Genomic DNA, 12,236 nt, shown 5'->3' on the forward strand with positions numbered 1-12,236 from the left:
TTTTAGAATATATAATTAATATTTAGTTTTTTTTATCGTATTTTTAAATTTTTCAAAAATTTTTTTACTATTAGCATCTTTTAATTTTTTTTTGTTAACGACGTAAGCTTTTGAATATCATTTTGATAGTGTATTCTTTTTAAAATTAATTGATTCACTCAAAATTATAATATTAAAATGTTTTAAAAATTAAATCGAAATTATACAACAATTGCTGGCTTTGGTTTTTTATATATGCCTTACTTAGAAAGCTAGAAATTGGTGTTACAATGATGAAAGCTAGCTATGAGCCTATGACATAAATGTAAGCATGCTAAAAGAGATGTCATGAGAGTGAGAGCTATGAAAACCAATACTTCAATTATCTGCCACCCCACTTGGAAACATTCTTAAATGATGTTCAGAGGCATAAACCCTTTTGGGGTCTCATTCTGACAATTCCATAACTCCACTAACTTGGAATAAGTAGGCAATGCCATCATATCAAGCACTTTGCAACTACACCCCAGAAGTTGTAAAAAAAAAAAGAAAAAATAGCAATGTTGTAAAAATAAATAAATAAATAAACTAAGTTCATTTTTTTTTAATTTATGTATGCCAAACATACACATTGATTCAAATTCAATGGATGTTCATGAAAGTAAGATCCTACATGTATTATTAGCCTAATGTATAACACAAAAATGAGTATATAAAATATTGGAAGAGTTTCAAGTGTACTTTATTTTAACCGTTGATCTGAATTATAGAAAATATATATCATATATATTAATTGAAATCAACAGTTAAAACAACTAGAATATCGGTGTTTTTGGTACACTTGAAATTTTTCCTAAAATATTTTCTCTATAAAGTGTGCCTTTATTAACTATGATAGTCATAACACTATATCAAAGGATACCTCAACTAAGAAACACTCTTATGATCTCAAAAGATAAGAAAGGTTCTGCAAAGAGAATAAAAGAATGCCAAAAGTAAAATTAGAAGCAACTTTGATGGTCATTGATATAATGTGGTGGATCAGTGATATGATTTGGCACCGAATAGATAAAAATATTTCTACAATTTAATATACAATGGCACATGATTATACTTTTTGCCCTACTACAATATGTATATCTAGAAGTGCATATTATTATTATTATTATTATCATCAATAATTATAAATGAATTGAAAGCATGCAATCGTGAATTAGAAGACAAGAATAGATAAAGGTAGACTCATGGTTGAAATGCAATGAACATGTATTAGAAAAAAAGTCAAAGCTTTCAACATTTTCAGGCCTTGGTAGCTTCTTCAGGTTCTTATTTAAGATTCAATGCTAAGAGTGTATTAGCATCCTTCACTTCCCATAGCATCCTTCAATGTTCTTGTGCTAAGGGCAACATGAAAGGTTGGGAATCTAGCTCCATTCCTTCTCAATACATAGCATACATTGTTCTTTGCATTGTTTGCATTCTCTGTTGTTGAGATGAAAGTAGTTTTCCTTTTTAGTAATGTTCCTACAGAAAGAAAAACTGGTTATATGGGGCATTGTCAAAATCACTGTGTTTACTTCCTTTATCATACATGTATTTAGAACCTTGAAAAAAGACATTTAAATGTTTGATTTGTTTCTTTTATTTTTTCCTTTTTTTGCAGGCAACATGACCTCTAGGACATTGCTACTTTTCTTGGCCTTAATGGTGACAAATTCAATTGCTATCATGGACAAACAGACATATATAGTACACATGGACAAGACCAAGATCAAATCCTCAATTCATTCACAAGACAGCACTAAACCATGGTTTCAATCTGTCATTGATTTCATCACTGAGGTTTCAGTGCAAGAAGATGAAGAGGAAATAGCTCCTCAGCTTCTTTATGTCTATGAAACCAACATGTTTGGTTTTTCTGCACATCTTTCAAGTAAACAACTTGAATACTTGAACCAAGTTGATGGTTTCCTTGCAGCAATGCCTGATGAGCTATTAACCCTTCACACAACACACACCCCACATTTTCTTGGCCTACAAAATGGGAGAGGACTTTGGAGTGCTCCTAGTTTGGCCTCTGATGTGATCGTAGGGATCCTTGACACCGGTATATGGCCGGAACACATCAGTTTCCAAGACACTGGTTTGACCGAAGTACCCTCTAGATGGAAAGGTTCTTGTGAAGAAGGGACCAAGTTCTCTGCCTCAAATTGTAACAAGAAGCTAATTGGAGCAAGAGCCTTTTATAAAGGGTATGAAAAAGTTATCGGGAGAATCAATGAAACGCTGGATTATCGTTCGCCAAGAGATTCTCAAGGGCATGGAACACACACAGCCTCAACTGCAGCCGGTAACATGGTGAACAATGCAAGCCTATTCGGCATGGCTAAAGGTTCAGCAAGTGGAATGAGGTATACCTCAAAAGTTGCGGCTTATAAAGTATGCTGGCCACTAGGCTGCGCCAATTCGGATATATTGGCAGCTATGGATCAAGCTGTTGCTGATGGGGTAGACATATTGTCACTCTCTTTAGGCGGCATTGCAAAGCCTTACTACAATGATAGTATTGCCATAGCTTCATTTGGGGCAACTCAAAATGGAGTTTTTGTTTCTTGCTCTGCAGGGAATTCGGGCCCTTTCAGATCAACCGTTGGAAATGTTGCACCATGGATCATCACTGTTGCTGCTAGCTACACTGATAGAAGCTTTCCAACCAAAGTGAAGCTAGGGAATGGACAGGTTTTCAAAGGGGCATCTTTGTATCATGGCAAGACAATCCAATTGCCTCTTGTGCATGCTAATACCACAGGAACACAAAGGACAGCACAATTTTGCACCAAAGGTTCACTTGATCCAAAGCTAGTCCATGGAAAAATAGTTGCTTGTGAACGAGGAATGAATTCCAGAACTGAAAAGGGCGAGGTGGTGAAAATACTCTCACATTTTGCCAGCAACTTCCTTAGGTGCCTCAGCAAGCAATGCAATTCGGAACTACATCCACTCTGCCAAATCTCCAACAGCTTCAATTTCATTCATAGGAACAATGTATGGTGACCCTGCACCAGTTATGGCAGGATTTTCTGCTAGAGGGCCAAGTATAGTGGGGCCAGATGTGATTAAACCAGATGTAACTGCACCTGGTGTGAACATCTTGGCTTCATGGCCACCATTAACTGCTCCAAGCCTGCTTAAGAGTGACAAAAGGCGTGTGCTATATAACATAGTTTCCGGCACCTCGATGTCTTGCCCTCATGTTACCGGCATAGCAGCACTTCTCAAATCTGTGCACAAAGATTGGTCACCAGCAGCTATCAAATCTGCACTGATGACCACAGCTTACACAGTGAACAACAGAGGTTCCCCTCTTTTAGACATTGCATCGAACACCTCATCTGCATTCGCCAACCCTTTTGCATTTGGTTCAGGCCATGTCAACCCAGAATGTGCCTCTGATCCAGGGTTAGTCTATGATATCACCAACAAAGATTACCTAAACTACTTGTGCAGCCTTAACTATACTCCTACCCAAATTGCTATAATCTCAAAGGGTCATTTCAAATGCTCCAAAGATACATTTTTTCAACTTGGTGACCTAAACTACCCTTCATTTTCTGTCTCATTTGACATAAATGGCACAAATTCTAGTGTTACATACAAGAGGGTAGTCACAAATGTTGGATATCCTAGTAGTTCTTATACAGTGAAAGTTGAAGAACCAAATGGAGTATCAGTTAAGGTTGAACCAAGGAATTTGAGGTTTGGAAAATTAGGTGAGAAATTGAATTATAGTGTGACTTTTGTTGCAAATGGAGGAACAACAATAAGTGACACTTCAACATTTGGATCATTGACTTGGGTGTCAGGCAAGTACAATGTTAGAAGCCCTATAGCAATAACCTGGCAATAGCAATTGTCATTTTTGTAATTTCATTTTGATTATTAATGAAATATATATCTACCTTTGAAAAAAAAAAAGAAAGATAAGATTATTTTATATAAATTTTATATTTGTAATTAGACATTATTTTATATTAATAATATATCAAAATTAAAATTTTAATTCAACAGTAATCAATTTAGATTCGTGGAGTAATCAATTTAAACTTAAACTCCTTAGATTAACTTAATGTACGAAATAAAATAAATAAATATACAATTTTTCTCATACTCAATTAAAAGGTTGCGGATTCTAGTCTCCTATCTTTCCAAATTTTATGCCAATGAGTAATACCTCAAATGGCATAGTCTCCCCATACTCAGTTAAGAGGTTGCGGGTTCGAGTCTCCTATCTTTGGTAAAAAAAAATAATAATAAATAAAATGGGAACGTTGTTATTTGATACATTGATCACATTATTGCTGCAAAGTGCCGTTATTTTCGCGCGAGTTTTGTACCCTTCGTTCAAAAGACCATGCTGACGTGGCATGCATTAGAGAGAGGGGGGAAGAGAAAACGAGAGCGCGATGGAGTAGTGTGTATGTGAGAGAGAGAGAGTGATGTGGTTCATCTCCAATGCCTTTGAATCTTCTCATTCTTCTTCTTCTTTTGATGAAGCTTCCGAATCAGAATGCTTCGTTAAGGTGAAAGCTTTTCATTAAAACTCTTAAACTTTCAGCTGAGTTTCCTAAAAAGGATTCTCATGCATGAATTTTGTTAGCGTTTTCTTCCGTCTCAATCAACATTCACCATCTAGTACAGATGCAGTAATCCTTTGTTATTATTGTTTTCTATGTGCATAATTAATTTAATTTATTTGTTTTTAATTCAATTTATGGAATAATTTTGCATGATCATCAATTCAAGTAGGGTTTGGAACAATTTGAGTATTTCGATTGATAAAAATGGACAATAGTAATGGATCTCCAAGCCAAAATCGGAACTCTAGGTCTAGGAGCCCTTCTGATCATGCAAGAGCTCAATCTCCAATTCCACATGGTGGTTCTGATCCACATGCACCATCAACTCATCATCACCCTGCATATTCATTCTCTTATCCTCCGGGACCATATTCCCACAACTATTACCCTCCACCTCCTTTATCACCTTCTTCACACCCTTCTCTTCCACACTCACCATGTAGCCATAGATATGCATACACCTCACTTCCTGTGTCACCCAGCCCCGGTTCTAGCTCCCCTGGTCCTCCAATTAACCGCCCTCCGCCTCAATTGGTTGCCTTTAACCGCCCTCTTCCGCGATTAGACTATCCCCTGAGTATCGGGGGGCCAACAACTAAACGGCGGCCTCCACCACGGCTGGACTATCCTCTGAGTCCGGGGCAAAAGTCAGCTTATTCTCCACCTCATTATTATACTTTCCCCTACCATCAAGGTCCTAAAAGTCCAGGAGTATCATCACAATCTAGTCAGAGTCCCATTTCCAGCTCTCCTAGGAGTCCTTCTTTGGAAAATGTTATATGCAATGTTCAGATATCAGATAGCAAGCTCGGTGCTCCTGCATCACCCTCTGCTCCTGCATCACCCCCTGCTCCTGCTGCACAAACTGGCCCTTTTGCACCACATTTTGCGCATTCGAATTCAGTTCCATTTCATGGGAGGAATGATGAATTTAATGGTTGTTCGGATAAATTCTCAGGCAGGAGACGTTCTACCTCTGATGTAGGGGATTTAAAGACTTCGCCTAGTGTGTCTAATGAATCGCCACGTAACCAGAGTTTGCAGCTTGCAAGCTATAAAGGGTCTTCTTTGAGAGCTTTGCTTCTACATGGAAATTTAGATATATGGATTCATGAAGCCAATAATCTTCCAAATCTAGACATGTTCCACAGAACTTTGGGGGATATGTTTGGCAAAATGCCTGGTAGTCCGGGCAAGGGCAATACCAGCGATCCTTATGTGTCAATTCGTGTATCAAGTGCTGTGATTGGGAGGACTTTTGTGATTAAGAACTGTGAGGACCCCGTTTGGGAGCAGCATTTTTGTGTTCCTGTTGCGCATAATGCTGCTGAAGTTATCTTTCATGTTAAGGACAGTGACGTCGTGGGATCAGAACTCATTGGTGTTGTGGCGATTCCAGTCGAACAAATACACTCAGGGGAAGTAATAAAAGGGGCCTACCCGATTTTGAATAGTAATGGGAAACCTGTTAAGCAAGGTGCTGTATTGAGCCTAACCATACAGTACACTCCAATTGATAAACTAGTCATGTATCAACAAGGAGTTGGAGCAGGTCCTGAGTATATCGGGGTTCCCGGCACTTATTTTCCATTGAGGAGAGGTGGAACTGTTACTCTATATCAAGATGCTCATGTTCCAGATGGCTGTCTCCCTAATTTGATGCTTGATAATGAGATGCATTATGTGCATGGAAAGTGTTGGTTTGACATATTTCAAGCAATAAGTCAAGCTCAACGGTTGATATATATCACGGGCTGGTCAGTATGGCACAAAGTTCAGTTGATTAGGGATGCCGGCCCAACGGAAAGCCTTGGCCATCTTTTGAGGTCTAAGTCACAGGAAGGAGTAAGAGTGCTTCTCCTTGTTTGGGATGACCCTACATCAAGAAACATCCTTGGTATACAAACGGTAAGTAGGGCAATCTTTTGTTTTCTTATTATTGCATTTCTGTGTTTGGGAGGCCTGTTAGGATGGTATTATTATTGCTACATGTTGTCATCATAGTTATATTCTATTTGCTTTGAATTTTTTTTTAAGATCAGTAAAAAGAGCTTGAGTCTGAAACTGTATAAGAATGGATAAATAGGAGTTTCATCACCAAACGCATTTCAAATATTTATTTATTGTAAGAACTGTGTAACTTCAAAATGTAAAAAAGGAATATAAATTGTTCAATCTATTTGATTACAAAGTTGTATATTTAATAAAGGGAATTTTTTAAAATCATACCAATAACGTTCAACTTCTTGTTTCTCTCAGCCAAATGATTATATTGGTAATGCATATGACAAGAGAAAAATCTTCATTTTGTCCTCTATTAGTACTTCTCTGATGTGATTTCTGTTGTTTATTTTATTTCAATTAAAGATTAAGATCCTTGAACATTTTTTCTTCTCCAGGGGTTTTGCTTATCAGAAGAATGGGCATGATTTTATCTTTTAGTTTTAATTATACAAAACTCTCTACTTTATATTCAGGATGGTCTCATGGCAACTCATGATGAGGAAACTCGAAAATTTTTCAAGCATTCTTCAGTACAAGTGCAGCTTTGTTCTCGCAATGCAGGAAAACGACATAGCTGGGCAAAACAAAAGGTTTGGTTGATATATTTTGTTTGTTCCATTGTTTAATTTCTCACATTATTAGAGATTTTCATTGACTTTGGCATATGATGCACACACTATGCTTGCAACTAACATGATTCTGTCAGGTAACTAAACAATTTTTGTCACAAATTTCAGAATTTATGAAACAGAATATAGTTTTGCTAGCTATTAGATATTTTATTTGAATCTGCATTCCCACAGATGTTTTCATTTTCCTTTCATAGATGAACATTAAAATTCCTTTTCTGGTTATCAGGAAATTGAAGCAATATATACACATCATCAAAAAACTGTAATGGTGGATGCTGCTGCTGGAAATGGCAAAAGAAAAATTATAGCATTTGTTGGTGGACTTGATTTGTGTGACGGGCGATACGATAATCCATACCATCCTCTCTTTAGGACATTGCAGACACTGCATAAGGATGACTATCACAATCCATGTTTCGCGGTAATCTCTTATTTTTAGTTTCCAAATGGTTGCATCATTGCATGTGTCACTCCATTTCTCCATCAAACATCTAACATACCACAAATGAATGCCAATATATGATGAAAGGTGACCAAAATATAACTTAAAAATAAGATGTCACTCTAAGATTTAGAATCAACCGGAAATCATGGTGAAACTATGTTGTAATAGGCTAATAGCTAAAATCTACTTATAGAGAAGTTTGAAAACAAGGACTAATTTATTCCTATGTTGTGGTTTATTTAATGACAGGGTAATACTGGTGGTTGCCTGCGAGAGCCGTGGCATGACTTGCACTCTAAAATTGATGGTCCAGCGGCTTATGATGTTTTGGCAAACTTTGAGGAGAGATGGTTAAGAGCTGCAAAACCTAAAGGGGTTTCAAAGGTAAAAGGTAATGCATATGATGATGCACTGCTTAGATTAGAACGGATTCAAGATTTTTTGACTGTGAATGATGTTCCTAGTGTCGATGACGATAATCCTGAGGCTTGGCATGTTCAGGTATTTTCTATTAGTCCTGAATGAATATTTTCAAATTTTCTAGAAGCAACATTTTTTTCTTCTTATTTGTGCTACTTAAACTAAACTAATTAATTCTGTATAATTTGGAAATGCAGATATTTCGCTCGATTGATTCTAATTCTGTCAAGGGATTTCCAAAGGATCCAAAAATAGCACAAAGCATGGTGAACTCAAGACCTTTTTTGTGTATTTCTTCCTTTTTATGTTTATTTTCAAGTCTAAACTTCCATCGCCACGAGAATGTTAAGCTTATTGTGGTTTTACAGAACTTGGTATGCAGAAAGAATGTGATGATTGACATGAGCATACATGAAGCATATGTGAAGGCCATCCGTTCAGCACAACATTACATTTATATAGAGAACCAATATTTCATTGGATCCTCATTCAATTGGAGTCAGACTCAATATAAGGATCTTGGTATGTATTCTCTTTGTGCACCATTCTTGCTTGTTGCTTCAACAATTATTTGGCCTACTGTGCTGCATAATTTGAACACAAATTATTATAAAGAAGAAAATTAATGATGAGTTGCTTCTATTTTAAAGATATCTCGTTTATGTTATATTTCATGTTTTTGCAGGTGCTGATAATTTAATTCCAATAGAAATTGCTTTGAAGATTGCTGAAAAGATTAGAGAAAATCAGAGATTTGCAGTGTACATTGTTATTCCAATGTGGCCAGAAGGTATTCCAACAGGGGCTGCCACCCAAAGGATTCTATATTGGCAGGTATTTTCACATTTTTAAGGCAAAATTTTTAATAAAATCATCATAGCCACTAAATGGCTCAGAGTGTTTTGGTACAAAATTAACAAAGCATTAAGTGTGTCCAATCAAAATTGAAGAAAGTTGATAATAAGAGTTGAAAATTGGAAATCATGATAGTGAAGAAAGAGTTAACAAGTGTCATTTTAACAGTTCGATGAATTTTGTATCATACCAACAATCTTTATTGTAAAATCGTTTAAATTGAAATCTTTCTAGTGGTTCTTGCCAAAGTTTTATGCAACCTTCCTCCATCACAAGTTTTAACCGAGTTCTACATTTGTTATCACTATCAATATCTTTTGTCAACTAAATTATAGTGTATAGTCCTAGTTACATATTAGAAGCAAAATAGAAAGAAAATAGGGTTCTTTTGACAAATTTGATCCTATAGACACAATTGAGCATTAGTAATCCATTTTCAGTGAATATTGTCCCATTTATGGGGTTTGAAAGTAAATGAGTTAGGGGATATCATCTTGTGATTTACAACTGTCTTCAAGTCTTTTGCTACTTATATGTTTCCCTTTTTGATAAAATGTAATTTTCAAGTTAGGAAATATCATTGCAACCATCAAGAGTCAAAAAGTTATGTATGAGCTGCCAAAAAAAGTTCACAAAAATTATGCTAGAAAGTGAATCCTCAGTTGTTCAGAATTCTTGGGTTTTCATTTTCAATATTTTCTATTTACACAATTCTATGAAGGAAAAAGCAAAAAAAAAAACAAAAAAACAAAAAAACAAAAACAAAACTAGAAAACAAATTTTTTTTGTTTATACTATCTTCCAAAAGCACTCAAACCTGCTTCATGAATCCTGATGTTAAACTAAACTTCATAAAGCCTATGAGTACTTGGATACTGCATTTCTTACTCACTGTTTTTATATATTTTTGCAGAACAAAACAATGCAAAATATGTATCAGACAGTATATAATGCTTTGGTTGAGACTGGACTTGAAACTGCATTCTCTCCACAAGACTATTTGAACTTTTTCTGTCTTGGCAATCGCGAGGCCTGTGGTATATATGAGAATGTTAATGGAACTGGAGCTCCTCCCCCAGCAAATAGTCCACAGGTAAGAATACAATGCTCACCTTCCCTTTGTCATTTACCTAGTGGGATAAGATTAAGACTTTGTTGTTGTTTGTTGTTTGCTTAATGTCAAGATAAACAAAGAGATAGAGCCCTTGAAAGAATATAATCTAAGTTTGTCTCATTTGAAAGTACATCAAATAGTTTAATTGCAAGGTTTGATATTTGATAAAGACAAATTTGTATTTAGATAGTAGTTGTTATTTCATAATTCTTAGTTGTTATTAGATAATTCTTAGACTAATAAGTAGCCAAAAAGTACCAAAATTCATGGGGTTATGAGTACCACAAATATTCTATACGACAATGTAAGCATCTTGATCTTATATTTCTCCTTGCGGTAAATTTTATGTGGGTGTTTTTTTCTCTTCCTTTTTGTTTTGTTTTGCAGGCACAAAGTCGAAATAATGGAAGATTCATGATTTATGTTCATTCAAAGGGTATGATAGTTGATGATGAATATGTGATAATTGGTTCTGCAAACATCAACCAGCGCTCCATGGACGGAGGAAGGGACACAGAGATTGCAATGGGAGCCTACCAACCTCATCATACATGGGCAAGAAACAATTCTGCTCCACGTGGACAGGTAAAGAAAGATCATCTTTAAAATTATGTTACTCTTTTAAAGATCTTGAGGGAAAGAAAAGAACTATGTACATATCTGAAAATATTTAGGATGATCAAAATTTATAGGACTAAAAACCAAAAATAAATTAAGAGGGACCAACTGAAACATAAGGGTGCTAAAGTTACATTACTACATGTCTAGATTAGAATTCTTTGTTGAACTATATAGTATATGTGTAGGTCCATGGCTATAGGATGTCACTATGGGCAGAACACACAGGGACAATTGAAGAGTGCTTCTTCCAACCAGAGAGCCTTGAATGTGTCTCAAGGGTTAGAACAATGGGTGAACTGAATTGGAAACAATACTCAGCTAAAGAGGTATCAGAAATGAGAGGCCATCTGATGAAGTACCCTGTAGATGTTGATAGGAAGGGTAAGATTAAACCCATTCCTGGCTTTGAAGAGTTTCCTGATGTTGGAGGCAAGATTGTTGGTTCATGCTTTGGCATTCAGGAGAATCTAACCATTTAGATTATCACATTCATTCATTCATTCATAATTCCATCATAGTTAGGTTCCTTCTCCCAAGAGGCACTCTCTCAATGACTAGAATTCGGATTATACCCGGGAAAGGAAGTGTCTAGTGTCTAGTGTCTAGTGTGTATCTCTACTGCTACACCAACACCACTGTTAGTTGCTATCTTTAGTATAAGATCAAATGATTAGTGTAAATTACAATTATAGAGGATAAACCAATTTTAAAATGTCTTATAAGTTGAAACATTGTATAGTGACAAACAATTTTAATCTCATTCTTTATTCTTTCATGAATACCTTACATATTCCTCCAAACAGTTTTGAAATGTCTTATAGTTAGTATATATTTACTAATAATTTAAGAATTAATTAGCTAGCAAAATTAGCATATGAAGCTCTATGGTGGACCCAATGTTGTTAAGAGACTTGAGTTTCAATGTGTATCCCCCAAGTTGGGCCACACACCCCATGCTTTTGTATTTAGGTCATATAATGAGTGCTAGCAGGGCCACAAAAACAAAGTCAAAAACATTGGTCCTACAATACCAAAAGAAAAATATATATTGGTCCTACATAGGGACAATACACTGGCCAAATTACCGAAACAAGAAACAAAAAAAAGTAAGGACAATATAGAACATGCTCCATTGCACCTACCCAAAACTTGATGTGAGGTAGTTCTGTATTCATTTCCTTTGTTTTTGTAATTTTCTTCCAAGTCACTAGTTTTCAAGTGTCTATTTGACCCTAACTAAAATGAGTTTGAACTTCAAATCACACTAGTTTATTATTATGGAGATAATTAATTTTTTTATTCATGGAATGACGATATGTATGTTCACTTGCATCGTGGGAGGGACCACAATACATATTTTTGTGATGAGTTATTTTATTTATTTATGCATAATGTTTTGACACAAAAGATAATAATATCTTTACCAAAAAAAAAACACAGTGATACTATATCATTAAAAAAAGTTTATTTTAAATATTAAATAAAAGTAGATACTTCAAACCTCTTAATTAAATGAAAATTTTTTGTTC

General features: G+C 35.5%; 2 protein-coding genes across 3 annotated transcripts; both read left to right on the forward strand.

Moving 5' to 3' along the window:
* Nucleotides 1,084-3,954, forward strand: LOC107626028 (subtilisin-like protease SBT1.1). Its single transcript, XM_016328797.2, is given in 3 exon segments — nt 1,084-1,394; nt 1,643-2,915; nt 2,917-3,954. Coding segments are annotated over 3 exon segments (2,250 nt in total). The 5' UTR covers nt 1,084-1,387; the 3' UTR covers nt 3,887-3,954.
* LOC107627883 (phospholipase D gamma 1-like) lies at nt 4,356-11,602 on the forward strand. Of its 2 annotated transcripts, none has more exons than XM_021116389.1 (10): nt 4,356-6,524; nt 7,094-7,210; nt 7,479-7,673; nt 7,947-8,198; nt 8,315-8,383; nt 8,486-8,639; nt 8,803-8,951; nt 9,886-10,065; nt 10,366-10,671; nt 10,893-11,602. In XM_021116389.1, exons 1-10 carry the CDS (start codon nt 4,821-4,823, stop codon nt 11,184-11,186), a joined length of 3,420 nt encoding a protein of 1,139 aa, XP_020972048.1. In that variant the 5' UTR covers nt 4,356-4,820; the 3' UTR covers nt 11,187-11,602. The 2 variants fall into 2 exon arrangements, with proteins under 2 accessions (XP_020972048.1, XP_016186184.1); XM_016330698.2 differs by having other exon boundaries at nt 10,474-10,671; nt 10,893-11,600.

This window comes from Arachis ipaensis, chromosome B02 (genome assembly GCF_000816755.2).
Source record: "Arachis ipaensis cultivar K30076 chromosome B02, Araip1.1, whole genome shotgun sequence".
Lineage (NCBI taxonomy): Eukaryota > Viridiplantae > Streptophyta > Magnoliopsida > Fabales > Fabaceae > Arachis > Arachis ipaensis.

Excerpts from the sequence above, each read along its gene's own strand:
- LOC107627883 (XM_021116389.1), top strand. The coding sequence starts at position 4,821 with ATGGACAATAGTAATGGATCTCCAAGCCAAAATCGGAACTCTAGGTCT. Across the intron at positions 8,384-8,485 it reads CAAAAATAGCACAAAGCATG|AACTTGGTATGCAGAAAGAA; the intron begins GTGAACTCAAGA and ends GTGGTTTTACAG. Across the intron at positions 8,952-9,885 it reads AAAGGATTCTATATTGGCAG|AACAAAACAATGCAAAATAT; the intron begins GTATTTTCACAT and ends ATATTTTTGCAG.